Consider the following 18,351-nt stretch of genomic DNA (forward strand, 5'->3'; position numbering starts at 1 on the left):
TTCTAGTCATCTCTGTTGCTAGACCAGGTGTGTGTGTGTGTGTGTGTGTGTGTGTGTGTGTGTGTGTGTGTGTGTGTGTGTGTAGACACTTCTTGAGAAGCCCGCCGACTGTTCAGTTGAACCCATCTCTCAGTCAGGGACAGGGAAACCACGCGTGTCACGTTCGAGCGTCGCAAGCCACACATCTGTCCCCTACACTCACTGCGGCAAAAAAACACACCCTCAAACACCGCCGTTTCCCTGGCGACCGAAATGCCAGGGCCCATCCATCACCAGTCGACGTCGCCCGTCTCTCCATGACGAAGAAGCGGTGCACCGGCTCTCGAAAGCACCTGATCACATGTCACAGCAGAGGATTCAAAGAAGGAGCGGAGGTTGAGTTGACGTTCTTATTATTCATTACCGGCGTCTTCCCAGGAGACCCTTTGAGAGACGTTCGCAGATGTACCCCGCAGAGTTCAGACTCAAACAACAGCGAAGCAGTCCCACGTGGTGCACAGGCTGTTTACCGCTAGACTTGTAATACCCGTGTCCCCTACGTTCTGCTCAGCCCACCCGGTCTTTACACCAACCAGACCGGCTCCCTGCCACAGCATGATAGACACCGTTTGACATGATTTCAATGGAAGGTTTTTGGGAGTGAACCTCACTCAACACACCGATTATTGGGGTTTCTGTAGCTCTTTGATTGTATGTTCATGTCGGGGGGGGGGGGGGGGGGGTCAGGGTAGTCTAATGGTTGGTCAGTCTGACTCACAGCTGAAGAGGTCTGTGCCCAATGTCCCCAGCATAGGCATCGTTGAGCAAGACGTCCCCTAGCCACCAACTGCTCCTAATGACATGTATCTGAATACACTCTCAGTAGCTTTGGATTAAAGCGTGATGCATGACTCAACAGTAAATAAATGTACGGTATCATCCGGTGTGTACTTGTAAGCACATGCATGTTAGTCCTGGTGCCTCCCCCTCTAACTAGACCTACAGAGGTTAACCCCTCCCTCTCCTTCATCTGAAGCTCTGAAGCGCTCTCAGCGATAAGGTTGAGGGGACTGACCTCGCCGTCGCCCCTTGTGTGTGAGAGCGTTTCTGTTTTACGATCGAGCCATGCTATTTCGGTTCTGTTGGCACACAGGGGGGGAGGGCTGTCAGCTCTCTGTCTTTCCCGTTCTTATACAAGACATGTTAGCAGCAGTGCTGGTCTTATACAAGACGTCTTAGCAGTCACACTATTCTTATTAAAGACATGTTATCATTCATGCAGTTCTTATGCAAGACATGTTAAAAAATTATGCTGTTCTTATGCAAGACATGTTAACAGTCATGCTGTTCTTCTGAAAGAGATGTAAACAATTATTCTGTTCTTATGCAAGACATGTTAACAGTCATGTTTTTCTTATGCAAGACATGTTAACAGTCATTCTGTTCTTATGCAATACATGTTAACAGTCCTGCTGTTACTATGCAGGACATGTTAACAGTCCTACTGTTACTATGCAGGACATGTTAACAGTCATGCTATTCTTATGCAATACATGTTAACAGTCATGCTTTTCTTATGCAAGACAAGTTAACAGTCGTGCTGTTTGTTTTATATACAATAAATGTTGGTAGTCATGCTGCTCTCATTCAACACATGCTAGCAGTCATGCTGTTGTTCCGCGACACATGAGAGAGATAAGATAATGAGGATGCTTTGATTATCCGTGAGGGGGGATTTGTTGTGGCAGCAGCGCACAATATGAAAAATATCTATATAAAACCGCGATTACTTTAACAATCTGCATAAGAATAGGTTGAAAAACAACATGTCTCGTGGCCATTAGCATGACATTTTCAGTGAATCTGTGGAATTTTCCAGTAGAAATATTTAAGATTTCTTACCGGATACCGTACACTTAAATAAAAAGATCTCTTGGCTTCTTCATTTTACTACAACTCCCATCATGCAACGGCCTGTTGTCAGAACAGAGACGCTGTGGGTCTCCATGACAACTGGTTCCCCATCAAAAGGCCGCCCTTGGAGTTGCTAATGGCATCTGGATGAGGGGTCGCAACCCCCCGTGGGTCCCCCCGGCAGCTGCCTGCCTGACACTCCGATCTGGTTCAACCCAGTCCTGACCGCAATAAAGGCTCCTTCGGACCCCCCATGGAGTCGGATGACTCGACATTTATAGATAAGAGAAGGGTGAGGACAATTCATATCTGGGACATCTCCACTGGAGCCGCTGCCAAGCCCACAGTTTACAAGTTGGACAGGTTGGACGTTGTTAAAGTTGGACGTTGTGTCGAAATGAACTAACGTTGCGTCCCAGAATACAATGCTCGTAAACACCATCTTACTCTGATATTGATAGGAGCGATGAGTGATTCACAACATGACGAATTTATATCACAGGGCAGCTTTGTAACACAAAACCAATCTCCAACGGTTTGCTCGTGAACACACTATTCGTTTAGCTCTGTCAGACATGTCTCAGTCTATTTATGTGCATCCATTGATTGATGAAAACCAAAATCTATTTTATTTGTTTAAATTCTAACATGTATATTAATGTAAGATTGTGTGGTGGCATATATATATATATATATATATATATATATATATATATATATATAGGATGAAAAAGGTTGGCTGGAGTGGAGTCTGAGGAGCAAAATGGACGGATCTGACTGCTGAGAGAGAGAGAGAGAGAGAGAGAGAGAGAGAGAGAGAGAGAGAGAGAGAGAGAGAGAGAGAGAGAGAGAGAGAGAGAGAGAGAGAGAGAGAGAGAGAGAGAGAGAGAGAGAGAGAGATGGATCTCTGTTATCCAGGAAAAAGGCTCATTCCTTAAAATACCTCCATATATCTCTGCCAAGGACAACTGTGCCAGGGCTAGGGAAGGCCTTGAACGAACCAGCCAGGAGATGACCTGGAACCGGATCAGAGTGGATCTGGAGCAGGACCATAGAGATGGAGGAATAAGGACATCTGAGAGAAAAGGGATGCTGCACCTCTACACCTCCTCCGACGTATAGCAGCAGGAACATCTGGCGTTGGCAGAGTTTCACATAACGTATACGTTCAATTATAATTGTTCTGTCTTATTCTCTTTCTAGCAATGTTTCGTTCGTCTTTTCTTTCCATTATTTTTTTATTGAATAACTTTGAGACGGAGTTAAATAATGGTTGATTTGGAGGGCGGTGTTATTAGCGCGCCTGCGCGTGTCTGCGCAGTCACACCCATTCGCCCAGTTTACGCATCTGGTGCGCGCAGGCACGGGCTCTCCATCCGATGGGATTGTCAACCAAACTCGTCGTTGGTCGCACCGGAGGCAGAACTATGACTTTACCCTCCACCCAACAACACACTGGCAATAAGGAATGAAGACTCCGTGATTTGGATGCTGGCAAATACTTTGCCAGGCAAACCTATTTATGCGCAAAAAGACATCCCAGTTACGGTGACATTGTTTTCGTGTGACTCGATTTGGACGTCAGAGTCCCTGTCTCTCTTGAAAGAAGCTCACATCTTGATCTTGAAGCTGACTGAAAAAGGTACGTATAGCGTAACACACGTGTAACATAAGTTATAGGTTAAATATTTAGACATTGTGGAGTCTGATGTGCTAACGCCTAGAATGAACGCGTCTCTACGTTGTTGAATGAACTAGAGATGCGTCAGCAACAGTTTAACTGAGAGCGCATGTGTGAGCTCCTCTCACCAGGATCTCTCCCGCTGAACAAACACTTCAGCAAACACGGACGTGAGGCAGAACCAGGAGCGTCAGGAGTCACACACATTTTTTCACTTTTGACGTGGATGTGTGTGTGCGTGTGTGTGTGTGTGTGTGTGTGTGTGTGTGTGTGTGTGTGTGTGTGTGTGTGTGTGTGTGTGTGTGTGTGTGTGTGTGTGTGTGTGTGTGTGTGTGTGTGTGTGTGTGTGTGTGTGTGTGTGTGTGTGTTGCGCGTGAGAGTATCTGTGTTTTCTGCTGTTTTCAGAAACATTTTCCCTGCTTCATTCTCAATAGAAATAAGATTCATATGTAACCTTATTATAACTTGGCTTCCGAGATTTCCAGGGACAGACTCGCTCAGGTTAAAACAACGCGAAACTAACACCACACACTGAGGGCTCACCGCAGGAGACCAAAATAGAGAGGACCTTTAGATGAGGTGATGTCAAACTAAGAGATGCAGAGAGAGGAGATGACAGCCGTTTGTCATCCCCTTGTCCTTCTTCAAACAGACAGGACTAGTAGTTGAACAACCAGTGAAAAGGAATGTTTGTCATAATTATGCAGTTAAACGCTTATTTGCCATGAACTCTGTACTGTTACTGTAAAATGTATCATGAAATTAGGATAGAAACACAGCCGAATTACACATTGAGATGGATGCATGGTACAATGAAATCAGGATCAACAAATGACAGCGTTCTAACCAGGGGCGTAGCCACGTGGGGGCCATGGGGGGCAACGGCCCCTCCTGGTCAGGGGACGGCCACCCCGCTGCCCCCCCCCCCCCCCCCCCCCCCCAGTATATATATAAAAAAAAAAACACAGAAGATTGAATTGTACTGAATATCATCAGAATTAGTATCAAAAAACTTAATTAATCCCCGGGGAAAAATTGTTTCGTTCCAGGTGCTCCGAACAAAAATAAATGACAAGCATAGAAGATAAGAAAATTAGAAAATTAGAAATAAAATATATTAAAATAAAAGTAAGACTAAAGTAAGAAGTGGACATCTCTAAGTGGAAGTGGACATCTCTTAGTGGGTTATATTCACTCATTCATAATATCTTATCCCCATATCTACGGAATTGCAGAACATATTGTATCGGCATCGGAATAAAATAGTATCGTGAGGTCCCTGCAGATTCCCATCACTACTAGCCCGGTTGTTTCAGCGCTAGTATAGTTACTCTGCCTGTCATAGCCGGTTTATAAGGCTGACTGCTAACCAAGTTGTTCTAACATTAGCCTGGTGACTAGCCTGGTTACTAGCCTGGTTACTAGCCTGCTTGTTCTTACTCTGGCCTGGTTATAAGCCCGTTTACGAGCCATGTTGTTTTAACGTAAGCCTGGTTATAAGCCTGTTTACTAGCCTGGTTACTAGCCTGGTTACTAGCCTGCTTGTTCTTACTCTGGCCTGGTTATAAGCCCGGCTACGAGCCATGTTGTTTTAACGTAAGCCTGGTTATTAGCCTGGTTACTAGCCCGGCTGTTCTAACTCTAGCCTGGTTACCCACCGGCCTGGTAACAGGCCAGGTTACGGGCCCAGCTGTTTGAGGATTGTTGTGTGAAATCTCTCGAGGGATAGCAGTGCTAACAGACGCTGCGCAGGGCTGCCAGCCAATGATGACAGTTGGTGCAGCAGCGTGGCAGAGGGACGGGGAAGTTTGTGTGTGTGTGTGTGTGTGTGTGTGTGTGTGTGTGTGTGCGAGCATTAGTTTGTACATGTACTCAGTGTGGCATGAAGAAAGCAAGTGGGATTCCAGCTGTCTCTGTGGAATGCTAGTCTGTATGCTAGTGGAGGCGATGTTAGCAAGATGCTTGTGACGTAATTGATTGTTGTGTTAGTGAGATGCTATTGGAGATGATTGGGTTCAGCGTTAGTGAGATGCTATTGGAGATGATTGGGTTCAGCGTTAGTGAGATGCTAGTGTAGATGATTGGGTTCAGCGTTAGTGAGATGCTAGTTGAGATGATTGTGTTCGGCCTTAGTGAGATGCTAGTTGAGATGATTGGGTTCAGCGTTAGTGAGATGCTAGTTGAGATGATTGTGTTCGGCCTTAGTGAGATGCTAGTGGAGATGATTGTGTTCGGCCTTAGTGAGATGCTAGTTGAGATGATTGTGTTCGGCCTTAGTGAGATGCTAGTTGAGATGATTGTGTTCAGCCTTAGTGAGATGCTAGTGGAGATGATTGGGTTCAGCGTTAGTGAGATGCTAGTGGAGATGATTGGGTTCGGCCTTAGTGAGATGCTAGTGTAGATGATTGGGTTCGGCCTTAGTGAGATGCTAGTGGAGATGATTGGGTTCGGCCTTAGTGAGATGCTAGTGTAGATGATGGGATGTTGTCTGGATGCTGGCTCTGGCGATGTGCTGCTACAGGTGATGGGAGTTACCTGGATGCTAGTTCTGGTGATGTAAGAGTAAAGCTAATTGTAATGAGGGTTAGCGGGATGCTAGTGCAAGCCATGTTAGCCACATGCTAGTGCAGGGGATGTTAGCGTGATGCTAATGGAGTCCATGACATCAGCGTCATTGGATGGCGTCAAACAAACAGGAGGCAGAGAGCAGCTGTTTCTTAAGCTCCATCACTGTGTGTGTGTGTGTGTGTGTGTGTGTGTGTGTGTGTGTGTGTGTGTGTGTGTGTGTGCGTGTGTGATGGAGCCCGGGAGAGTATTTTTATGTGTCTGTGTGTGTGTCAGTGATTGATCCATGAGGTTGTGAAGCATATGTTTGTGCATATCTGATTGTCTAGTGGCACATGTGTGTGAACATGTGTGTGTGTGTGTGTGTGTGTGTGTGTGTGTGTGTGTGTTTGTGTAACCCAAGTAGAGAATGATTACAGAATAAGCCGCCTTGTTTTTTTTAGACTCCATCACAGTGATTAGGGAGGCTTGATAGCAGCTGCCGCTTGCTAGTTAGCTACCAGTTCGCAATGTTACAATTTTCTTGGTTAGCAGCTAAATGCATCTGAACCAATCTCCGGTGTTTAGTAAGCCTTACTTCATATATAGTTTTGTACTGTACATTTTTTTTGCATTACTCAATGTCTATTCTCTCAGTGTAGTTAAACTTTGTTTCACCCAAAGCTGCCTTTAAGAGCCAATAAAAGTGTCTAAAGATGTACTTTCCAGTCTCTTCTAATGTACTTTTGGCATTTTAAAGTTTTTAACGACTACCTTAACAAATGGCAGATGAGAGCAGTACAATAGTCTTCCTAACAACACTGCTTATATAATGCCCGGCTGTGTGGCGAGGGAACTTTTATTTACTTTGCCCCGTGCTTCACGAAACCCCTCTGTAAGCAGAAAATCTGTTTCAATGAAGGAGAAGTCCTCAGGAAATTATTCTTCTGGAGCCAAACACAACAAGCCAGCTGGAATGAGGAGATGGAGGTGGAGAAGGAGGCGGAGGGGGAAGGACGGATTCATTTCAATACGCTCCAAAATAGTAGCCTGAATACACAGTGGGACCACCATGTGTTCCCTACGCTTAGCATGTCCTCTGATGTTGGTTCCTCTCGTCAGAGGAACTATAGATGCCGTGACCATCAATTGTCATACTTTAACTCGGTGCAGATATTCGTGAAATAAATGTGTCCGGTCTAGTCTGGGTCGAATAGTAGAGAGAAGAATAGTGTCAGAGGATGTGACTGATGGGACACCCAAAAATTCCTGTCTGGGATTGATCAAGTTCTCTCCTAGTTCTCCTCGAGAGGATTTTTATTTTTTTATGTCAAATTACATTACTGTTCTGTACTGTCTGCTGTGAATACGAATTTCCCATCTCAAAATCAAGAGAGAACGATCAAATTTTATCCTCTCGGCTTAGTATCTGAAATGTGGTGAAAAGATCTCTGGAGATATCGTGTTATTCACGTCCACATTGTTTACATGCGTTCATGGAGCAGACTAATGTGAGCAGGGCCGGTAACCAGACGACCGGTAACCGTTTACAGTTCGATATTCATGAAGGATCGCTCAAAGCACGTTAACACCAAGAAATGTGAATATTTGAATAATCATGAGTAATAATCATATGTACAACTTGTTTCAACTGCACTGGGAAAATGTCCGGCCCACGCTTTCTTCTTCTCCCGTCTGGGTCCCAGGGGTTTTGACGTTCTTTTTGGTCTCAGGGTTAGGGGATGTGGTCCAAATGTGGACCACATCCAATAACCCATGAACTGTGTATGGTTAAATTAAAGTTGACCTGAGCAAGACTAATTCTGCCCTATATGTAACCGAGCAGATTGGTATATAAACAGGTTACATATAAGTATTTACAGTTAGATGAAGTACAGTACTTTATCTAACTGTAGATAGAGTTAGTCAAATGTAGTCGATACAGGATAATACTGGTAAATACAGGTAGTTAAAGATTGATATAAATGGTTACAGGTGGCAGATACAGGTGGTTACAGACATACACAGGTAGATAGAACGGATAGTTACAGGTAGATAAAGGTAGAAGCAGGTAGTGAGTTGTGGGTGGTTACTTTCAGATGGTTACACAAAGTTAAAGATAGATACAGACATATACACATACAGTAGATACAAGTAGATACAGGCAATTGGATTCAGATAGTTAGTTTCGGATACAGGTAGATCCACTTTTATACAGCTACATAGTGGATACAGGAAGAAGTAGGTCAGGTACAGCTTCCTCAGTTTCTGGTGCTGCTACTTCTACTTCTACTACTACTACTACTACCACCACTACTATGACTACGATTACGACTGCGATTACTACTGCGATCACTACTATTACTTTGACCGATGTGCCGGATCCTTCCTGGTGTAGTATGACTCCGGTCAGAAGCCTCACCCTCCAATCTCCTGGTTGTCTTTCAGCTTGACAAGGCCCCCCCCCCCCCCCTCCGCAGTGATGTCAAAAACCACCAGATCAGAATCCAAGTCCTGCTCACGGTCTCGCTCCAGGTCGAGCCAGAGATCCCGTTCCAGGTCTCGTTCCAGGTCCCGTTCTACCTCACAGTCCAGGAGTCCCTCCAGGTCTCGGGGGCGGAAGCATCACTACAGGTGGGTGGGTCCGAGGAACCAGAGGTCGAAGAACAATTCGTGGCCTCAGGCCTTTCGGTGTTCTGCAGCAGAGTCGTGATTGGTTGTGCGATCTGCTGTCGTGTTGTCTAGTTGCGTTGCTTTGATCTGATTGTGGTACGTTGCGCTCTGTTGTGTTGTGTTTTTGTGTGTGTCATGTGTTGTGGTTTCCAGTCTCCTCTTCATTGTGTATCGCTGACCATGGGTGAGTGTGTCTCTGTGTTGCGCAGCAGAACTCAAGTCAGGAGACAGAGCTCATCTGGTCTTTGTAGCTCGATTCACTTATTTTGTTTAGTGTCATTTTTTGACTGCCTTGTGTTCTATAAGGGGCTAAGAACTCGCTGACGCACGGAAATATATTTTTAAGATAATCTGTTGGTTTTCTTTGGAGGCCGAATGGAAATTTATTGGCGTGGATATCTCCCACTGGCCGTGATCACTCACTCCCAGAGAAGCGACTGGTTTCACTGTCTTGACTGCAGTAGGCTACTGGTATACCGGTGTACCGTCACTACTGCTGAACTACTGGTGCACTGTGGTTGAATCAAAAGCACACACCGATACACTCCCCCACACCCACACCCACCCACACGCCACATGAAAACACACCCACTTAAACAAACATTCTCAAGGATATTCTTATAACTTGATGACTCACAGTTCCTGATTGATCTTTAAATATTCTGCTCTCGCCTCAGTAACACAAACTCTCACTAAGTAGAAATAATACATTTATTAAGTAGCCTAATTCATACCACATATCTTCACAAACTACATTACGTTTATAGAAGATACTCAATGAAAGAGGGAGAACAGTTCCGATTTTTAGCCCGTCAATTTGATAGGACCAAGTTACAGCAGGTCTAAATACAGATCCGTGTGTAAAACGCCTCTACATAATACCATCAGTGGTAACAGCCTGAGGCGGCTGCTAGATTTGTTTGTTGAACGTTTTTTGTATCTCTCTGGATATTTCTAGCTTTAGTTCTTAGTTATATTCCCGTTCAACACTATCATACCTCTATAATGTCTCGTTGGAGCTTCAGTCTTGGCTGTGTGTGTAGTTGGCACCGGCACCTTGGCGTTGTGGTAGCGGAGGGCTGAGCTTTCTCCTCCCGGCCCATGTGACCACAGGACGGGCTACTGGTACTCAGCAGACTCGCTCTCAGATCTCACTCCGACGTGCGTTTCGATGCGCTGCTGTCTTTAAACCCTCTTTATTCCGATGAAAAAACGTGCCCGGTGAGTTTTCCACGCCTTTTCGTTTTATTTACGTGGCAAAGATGCTAGTATTTTACAAAGTGGATATTTTTCTTTTCAGACAGTGTTCCGAATTACATAGCCTATGTTCCTCTTGTCCTCAAATAGTAGGCTATTGAGATGTCGGTCTTAAACTAAGACTGGATGCAGGTAATTTTGAATTTTATTAATTCGAATAGTTTTAGGTTGGAAATCAGTAGACTGAAATTAAATCAGTGTCAATGGAAACGGAAAGTATCGGTCATTAAGGAAGCATGATGCATGTTGTGTAAACGCAGCGAGTTCAGTGGTAGACCTGCATAACGCAACGCTTGTTTTTGATGGTCGAATAAAAACTCAAAATAGAACTTTAAATAGAACTTAAAAAATGCTGTGGAGAACCCGGCGACCCTGACTCATGTAAAGTCCATAGAGATGGAATGGCATTAAACTAGAGTGAGCTTTGAAATAATTTCCAGCGATGCGCCAGTGACATCATGTGGTCAGAACTGGGATGATTGGTTCATTTTAGCCCATGATTGTAATTCTTTTTTAATCGTTTCTACTTGGTAACATCCGTGACAATTTGACGATTTCTTATCCTTCCGTCACTGTGCAAGTCTTTGAACCTAGTGCAACATTACTCGTCTATCAGGTGTTTTTATTCTTTAGTCTGTGTTTTTGTGCAACTCACCAATTAGCCAGCAGGTGACACTCTTTATTAGCACATGCAAGTTACGTTCATTAGGAAATTTAGACTTCTACTTTCTGAACTTTAGTTTAATCTCAGTACCACCAGGAAAAGTTCAGTGTCTTTTGTTATGGTCGAGCTGGACATTGAAGGGGTCTTATTGTTTTTGATTTTCCTTTGTTGACCAGAGGTCCCTTGATTTATTGTTATTTATTATTTATATATCATTGTTATTTATCATTAATCCACTCATCTTGTTGAAATGTGAAAAGAAATGAGGAATCTTTAATGATTAAACCAAAAAATTAAACTAAATCGTTTTTAGTTCTCCTTTGTACACATTTTATTATCTGTATTTCATATTACAGTTGCTGCATTTTATCATGTGTGAAGTGAAAAAAACTCACTTCCTGACAACATATACTGCTGATGCATCACCATGTGTTGAACATAACTTGTGATTCCTTTCTGCCATGTAATGGTCCCAGTGGTTCCTCAACCCTCCCCCTGCCTCCCAAACCTCTTAGTTGTTCATGGATCTGCTTCCCCCACACATCGTTTTAATCCAAAATCTGGCTGTAATATGAGTGTCCCACTGGATTTGGTCACATCCCAAAAGTAATAGTTTGTGGCTAAGTCAATCATTATTCAGTCTGTTCATATTGACAGACCTTCCCTGGACATCTGCATTTTTATAAGCTAATAAACATAGCTTATTAATCAGCCAGGACTTCCCTGGCTGATTCACAGACCGTCCTGGCTGATTTACAGACAGGACGGTCTGATTTATAAGCTATATCTGCTATCTGATATTAGCTATCCTGGCAGGACCCAATACGCATATCAGAGGTCCACAAGTGAGACCTCAACCCAAAGGTCATGGTCACCCCGCCCAAACAGCACCCGGTCGGGATGCATTGGGCGCCTTTCCGAAGTTTTTCCCTTCTTCCTCTCTCCTCAGCTCCAGATCCCGGTCTCGCTCCAGGTCCCGATCCCCCTCCTCCAAGCCCCGCGAGCGGAAGTACGCCAAGGACCACCAGGCCAGGGGCCCGGGGCCCCGCGAGGCCCGGGGGTACCAACACCGTGGCTTCCAGAGGCCCTTCAACTTCAGGGGCCGAGGACGGGGCTTCTTCCCCCGCGGGCGATTCCAGCGGGGGGGTGGAGGAGGAGGCGGCGGCGGCGGCTGGGGCTACAACCACCATAACTTCCGCAACAACTGGAGGAACTTCAGACAATGTCCGCCGCAGAGACAGCAATACCCCCACCCCCAGTGGCATCAGCAGCAGCATCAGCAGCAGCATCAGCAGCAGCAGCCGCCGCAACAGCAGCAGCAGTACCCCAGGGGGCGCTCTGCCAGCCCCCGGAAACGCCCGGGCGTGACCCCCCCGAGGGCTGCCCCCCGCTCAGACCACTCCTCCTCCTCCCCCAAGTCCAGACGCTCCGCTCGCTCCTCCTCCTCTCACTCCCCTTGCTCCCCAAAACAGAACGCCACCTCTGAGTCGGCCAATCAGATCCTCTCAAGCAATGGCAAGGAGGAGCAGCTGGCCTCCAAGGAGGCCGGAGGAGAGGAGGAGGAGGAGGAAGAGGAGGAGGTGGGAGGAGGAGTTAATAAAGATGGCGCTATTGCAGGGAAGTGGCGGAGTTTGAGTGTCTGCAGCTCTGTAGTGAAGAAGTGTAATCCACCAGAAAGTTCAGCTGATGACGGTCAGATGACGCTGACGTCTGCTGACCAGTCCAGCCCTGCCCACAAAATCACAGCCAGTGGGGTGAACAGCGGCGCCCCCTCCTGGCAGGGAGTAGAAAACAAAAGCCCACCTCAAAAAAACACCAAAGCCGTTATTTCTGGTTTTGGAATCTTCTCTAAAAAGAACAACCTGGATGGAGGTAGTTCCAACATCCCTGCTGCCTTTAGAAAGTAAGACTTTCATCTATTTTAACCCTGAACAAACTCGTACTGAAAAGTGTTTTTGAGGATAGTTTCGACCTATAGGAATTAAGCCTGATTTGGTCTGTAATTGTTTTCATATGTTTTCTTGTTCTTTCATTTGCCGCTTAGAAGTCTAGCTCACGTTTCATTCTCAAACCACACATTTTCTGTATTTTCCTTCCCGCTTCGCCCTCTGGGAACATGTGGCGGTCGTCATAACAGACTCAAATAAGAGGAAGAAAAAGACCAATAAATACTAGATTGGGCCATTTGCGCAACCGCCTGGCATCACATGCTGTGCCAGATATTATTTAGTCGTTCGCTCAGATACTTAAGTGCCATTTCTAGTATAGTATCCTTTGTTTATTGTGATAATAATAAGCGATGGAAAGCCTCTTCATACACATGGTATAATAATATGTCCTTGTGTTAAATGTGTGCCTGGACTCCTAAAGTGCGATTCTTTGGTACTTTCAGGTTCCTGGAGGACCAGAGTAACGGGTCCGGGCTGGGCCGGGAGAAAGGGTCCGAGGCGAGCGGTCAGGTCGCCCTGGAGGGCGGGGCTAACGGGAAGACGGGCGGCTGCGTCTCCAACCCGTCGCCGCGCCGAGTGAGCGCCGAAATGACTCTGAGGAGCTTCTTGAAAGCGTCTCCCTTTCAGTCCGGCACGGACGCTCGTGAGGACGACGAGGAGGCGGAGGCGGAGGAGGAGGAGGAGGAGGAGGGTGGGCCTCGTGCCAAGCCCCAGAAAGGGGAGGAGCCCTCTAAGACGAAGGTGAAGACCTCGGCGCTCGCCGTGTTCGCCGAGCGCCTCAGTCAGTGGGAGAGCGCCGGGCGCCGCCCACTCCTGGCCCCGAACCGCCCCGACCTCATACAGGTGTACCGCGGCCAGGACCCAGGCGGCGCCGCCGCGGGGGCCAGACCCGCGGGGGGGTTCTCCTCTCCGGAGAAAGACCCCGGGAGGTTCACGAGGACGGAGACGCATGACCCCTCCCCCCCCGCCGCCAAGAGCGCCGCCCCCAGGGAGATGCTCAGAGGGGAAGGGGCGGCGGCTTCTCCCTCTGGCTCCAGGGAGGCCAAGTGTAGCGTTGTGATGGACTTCCTGAGGGATCGGATGACCAGGTGAGCATCAAGAACACCCCCTTCCATGATGTGTGAGCCTAGCGTGTGACTCGTTGTGAGCGATTCTGTTCTAGACCAAAACCTCTCGCTAGTCCATCGATTGACAAATTGCAGCATACACCGCCTCCTGAGGTGGTTTTGACCGCAATCCAGGTGTTTGAGCTGTCCCTGCACTGCCATGAACAGATCTGCTCCCAGCTCGTCGGATGTGTTGGCGGGGGAGCGTCAGCTATCCCAGGACCTGGTCCAGTCCTGCAGGAAGGAGCAGGAGTTTCGCTCCATCTTCCAACACGTGGACACCAGCAAGGTCCAGAGAAGCCCCTCGGAGCTCTTCGCCCAACACATCCTCACCATCGTACACCACGTCAACGGTGAGCGCTGGCTCCCTCGCGCTCTCGCTGGCTCCCTCTGTGCTCTCGCTGGCTCCCTCGCGCTCTCGCTTCTCTCTCGGTTTTCACTCTCTCTCTCTCTCTCCCCCCTACGCTTTCTTTATGATCTCTCCTCTTCACTCTCTTTTCTTCTCACTAGTTGATCACTTCTGTGCATGCAACGTGACCATTTTTTTTTTCCTCAAGGCCTGTATCTGTATGACCCATCCAGATACAGGCCTTGAGAAAGAAATTAAGCACTCGTCATTCAAGGCCTTGAGAGAGGCTCAAGGCCTTGATATTAGCTTCTCTCAAGAGCTTGACTCTCTCAAGGGCCTCTGCTTCAAAATGATGCTACACTGTCTCCCCCCACCTGCATCACTAAGTATACCCGTTACTGTAAATCTCCAGTAGTACCCTGTGAAGCTAAGTGGCTAATGCTAAACTGACCCCTGACCTTCCGTGCAGCCCAGTACTTCCCGTCATCAGGAGGAAGTCTTAGTGAGCGCTTTGCGACGTACCAGCGAAACGCCGCCAAGCAAGGGGAGAGGAGGAGGAAGAGTCCGGAAATACACAGGTAGCTTGACCTACGACCTCTCTGAGAGGTGTGACCTCACCTCGGCTGGTTACCAGGTCAAAGGTCAGGCGGCGGTGTTGCCCGCTCGCCTGATAAAAAAAAAGAGCTACTTGGCTTTGTGTGTTGATGGGGTGTGGTTGGTGGAGGTCAGGTGATTCAGCTATGCATTTGTTCATTCAATCATTTCTTTGTTCGTTTTCTATCTAAGATTGCGTCTTCTGATTGAACTGACTGCGTTAATGATCAACTTTTCCTTTCCCCCCATTCAGGAGAATAGATGTTTCCCCGAGTGCCTTTAAGAAACACTCTCATCTCTTTGAGGCCATGAAAAGCTCGGAGGAGGGCAGTTACAAGGTGACCAAATATTTTGCAATATGATGCATAAAATGGGGAGAAAACAGAGCACCCAGAACGATGGGCTGAGCCAGCCAGACGTCTGTAGACCGCTGACTTGACCGCCATCAATGGCACAGAGTCTAAGGGAGTCAAACTCATTGAGTATGTTGTGAGTTGTGCACCCCCTCCACATACGTTCTTTAAAGTGTGGCTACCTGGGCACTACAAGGCTAATCAATCACATAATTTGAGATCAATAATGGAAGCGAGAGTTGCTCCCGTGCCCACGCTGTTCGAAGGACTCTGAAGGTTCATAGTAAGTATTATTCTTCTCCAGATAAGGAACAGAATTTATCAACCGCAGCCCCAAATGAATCGTGGCTCTTCTCCCATTTAACTGTCTTTCCGATATCATTGTGCATGGTAACCAAAGACTGACCAAAGCCGACGTTAAAACCAACTAACTCAAACTAGCATCTCTGTCCATGCTTGTTGTCTAGCGCGCTGGGGAGATTCTTCCAGCTTCACACTCCGAGTCTTAACCACCTCCTAAACGTCTCCAAACATCCCCCTCAAATCCCTAAACGTATCTTGGAGTGCACCTCTATGCAGACTGGAAGTCCACAGCGCGTTCTTCTGTCTCGTTTTGCTCAGGACGGGGGAGAGAAAGCGATGAAAGCTGACCCGTCCGACCTTCGCTTGGACATCGAGCGCCGTAAAAAGATCTCCGTCGGAGAGCAGGATTGTGATCAGGACAAGGAGAAGGGCATAGGGGATGCACCCCTTCCTAGCAAAGGAAAAAGTTTGGAAAAATCCTCCAAACGTCACAAGAAATCCAAGTATGTTCCAGCGATTTCAACACTTTGAAACATGGTGTTTAAACTGTCACCCCTCCCCTTGGTCCTCCTGCCTGTTAAAGAGCTTCTCTGTCTGCACTCCTTCAAGGAAAAGGAAGAAGAAACGTTCTCGCTCCAGTTCCTCCTCTTCTTCCTCATCCTCCTCGACCGTATCAAAGCACAAGGCCCATTCTTCCTCCCAGAGCCGGTCTGCTGACCAGGACTTCAGCAAGCCCCAACTGGCCCAGAGAGACATCTCTCAACCCCCTGAGGGAGAGGAACAACAAGGAGGATTTGTAAGTTGATTAATATGTTTTCTTTAAACCATTTGTTTTTGAAAGGAGAGTTTTCAGTTCGCCTACTGCTTTGGACGGATCCTATTCAGATTTCTATTCAGTTGATCCTCTCAAGATGTCTGCATTTCTTCTTCTCCTCTTTTAATGCAGCAGTTCACTGTTCGGGGGCGGGGCTGGAACGGGGGCAATCACCATGGAAACGGCGTCCATAGCCAGCCCTCAGCCACGGCAACTCATAATGAGGACTGGGATCCCGAGTTCACTCCTAAGAGCAAGAAATACTTCTTGGTAGGAGGAAAGAACCACAATAGAACCACAATAGTCGCACAATAATAACAGACATTACACAACACTAGTGGTACTATAGTGCAGCATAGCAAACATTTCGCTGTCGAGTTCTACAGCGCAGTACAGTATATTACACTGTGTCACGGCGTGGTACAGAATTGTACCACAAATAAAGAGCTACACAACAGTTCCTGTGCTAACGCCGGCCCTGTCCCTCCTTCGTCTCGCAGCACGACGACCGAGAGGGCGAGAGAGAGAGATGTTCGTCGGACGCCCGGGGACGCGGCGGCGGCGGCGGCGGCGGTGTCTTCGCCCACGGGCGGCCGCGCTTCATCATCCGCAGAGCGGTGCAGGGCGGCAACAACCACTTCCAGCTCAACGGGAAGCCAAAGGTCGACGAGGACGCCGAGGCCGGACGCGAGCACGCCGACGACACTTAACCCCCGACGCTGAAGCGACGCTTAACGTTACCACGCAAGCACAAAGCCTTAATGTCCCCTGTACTTTAAACCGAGTTGAAACTAGCGTCACACAGGCTAAATGGCAAACTCGAAGCTCCGCATTGGGCGTCCATTGCCAAGTCTTGTCTCGATGCGGCTCCAGGCATCAAAACGTACAGCAAGCACATCAAAGTGACTATATTGTACCGCTACAATGGCCGTGTTCATCTGCAGTTTGACGGCCAATGCAAACATGCCGATTTCGGCTTTGTTTGAAGTACATCGAGGCAAGTAGGCGTTTAACACCTTCTCAAAATCGCAACACTTCAATAGAGGAAAATCATTTTGAGATGTTACAGTTTATTTCAGGGCGTAACGTCAGGGATTGACTTTGTTCTGTAGTAAGTACTGCTAGCAGTACATCACCTTCATGTTGTTGGTAGGGAGGTAACTTGGACGGCGGAAATCCTGACCGTCTTGTGGTGGTGGGTTTGTGTTGGTGTTGGTGTCGGTGTTTTTATATTTTAAATGATTATGAATAGAACGCTGCATCTCACCTGTACTAGATCACCCAGGTAACCAGACAACCTGCTGTGGATTTTCTAAAGGCGCTTGATATGAAATTATAAATATTTTTAAAGACTTTTGAATGAATGTACATCTTAGTGCTAGGTAACCAATCATTAATAAATTCAGATTCATTTTGAGGTGTATCCCACTAGGTAGGCTATGCAGGGAGATTACAGGTGTTCCAGTTTACAACGTCACAGTAGCGGTTAAAATATGTGTTTACTGCCAGAACTATCTTCGAAGCAAGCAGCAAAGAATGAAATATTACAATACATCAGTGATGTATTAGGCTCCGCCCCTTCTCACCACGGGACCAAACAACAACGCGCTAGGAAACAACTACTTATGACGTGAACTAGCCTTTTAATTGACTGTTCATTTAGTTTTTTTCTGTTGACGAAACATTCTAACAACAGTCTAGATGTTAATATGAAACGACAGCCTCTTGTCGGCTACTAAAGAAGATTAAATATGTGATATGTATTTGTTGGGAAGTAGGAAAGGCTTGTCATTTTAAAAGTTTATATATGTGTGCCCTTTTATGGGAACGTTTTTGTCTGTAAATAGTAATCCATATGATGCACTATATACCTGGTGTGCCTTGATGTATGTGTGTTTGTGTGTTAATTGTACAGTCTGGGTGTGTCGATTCTGAATTGCGAATATTTTCTCTTAAAATCACCTGCTAAAGTGGAATGGCTCTTTTTTTTAATAGTTTTCATCACTGAAAGATTTCCTAGAGATTGTACATTTGAAAAGATACTGTAATAAATTTGACATTTGCTGACTTTATTTTCTGTCGTGGACATTCTTATTATTACTCTGAGTATTTAGAAAAGCGCTATAGGCCAATAGGTTAAATGTATTATAATAATAATAATAATAATAATA

At 46.6% G+C, this 18,351-nt stretch overlaps 1 protein-coding gene across 2 annotated transcripts; it reads left to right on the forward strand.

The window, feature by feature from the left end:
• Window positions 1–3,219: 3,219 nt before the first annotated feature.
• thrap3a (thyroid hormone receptor associated protein 3a) lies at window positions 3,220–18,252 on the forward strand. 2 transcript variants are annotated; one of them, XM_060053147.1, is made up of 11 exons: window positions 3,220–3,535; window positions 8,567–8,752; window positions 11,662–12,615; window positions 13,105–13,749; window positions 13,936–14,120; window positions 14,586–14,694; window positions 14,964–15,048; window positions 15,685–15,869; window positions 15,976–16,162; window positions 16,313–16,450; window positions 16,681–18,252. In XM_060053147.1, exons 2-11 carry the CDS (start codon window positions 8,601–8,603, stop codon window positions 16,888–16,890), a joined length of 2,850 nt encoding a protein of 949 aa, XP_059909130.1. In that variant the 5' UTR covers window positions 3,220–3,535; window positions 8,567–8,600; the 3' UTR covers window positions 16,891–18,252. The 2 variants fall into 2 exon arrangements, with proteins under 2 accessions (XP_059909130.1, XP_059909131.1); XM_060053148.1 differs by lacking the exons at window positions 3,220–3,535; window positions 8,567–8,752 and adding an exon at window positions 9,429–10,012.
• The last annotated feature ends 99 nt before the right edge of the window (window positions 18,253–18,351 follow it).

This window comes from Gadus macrocephalus, chromosome 6, assembly GCF_031168955.1.
Source record: "Gadus macrocephalus chromosome 6, ASM3116895v1".
NCBI classification, from domain to species: Eukaryota; Metazoa; Chordata; class Actinopteri; order Gadiformes; family Gadidae; genus Gadus; species Gadus macrocephalus.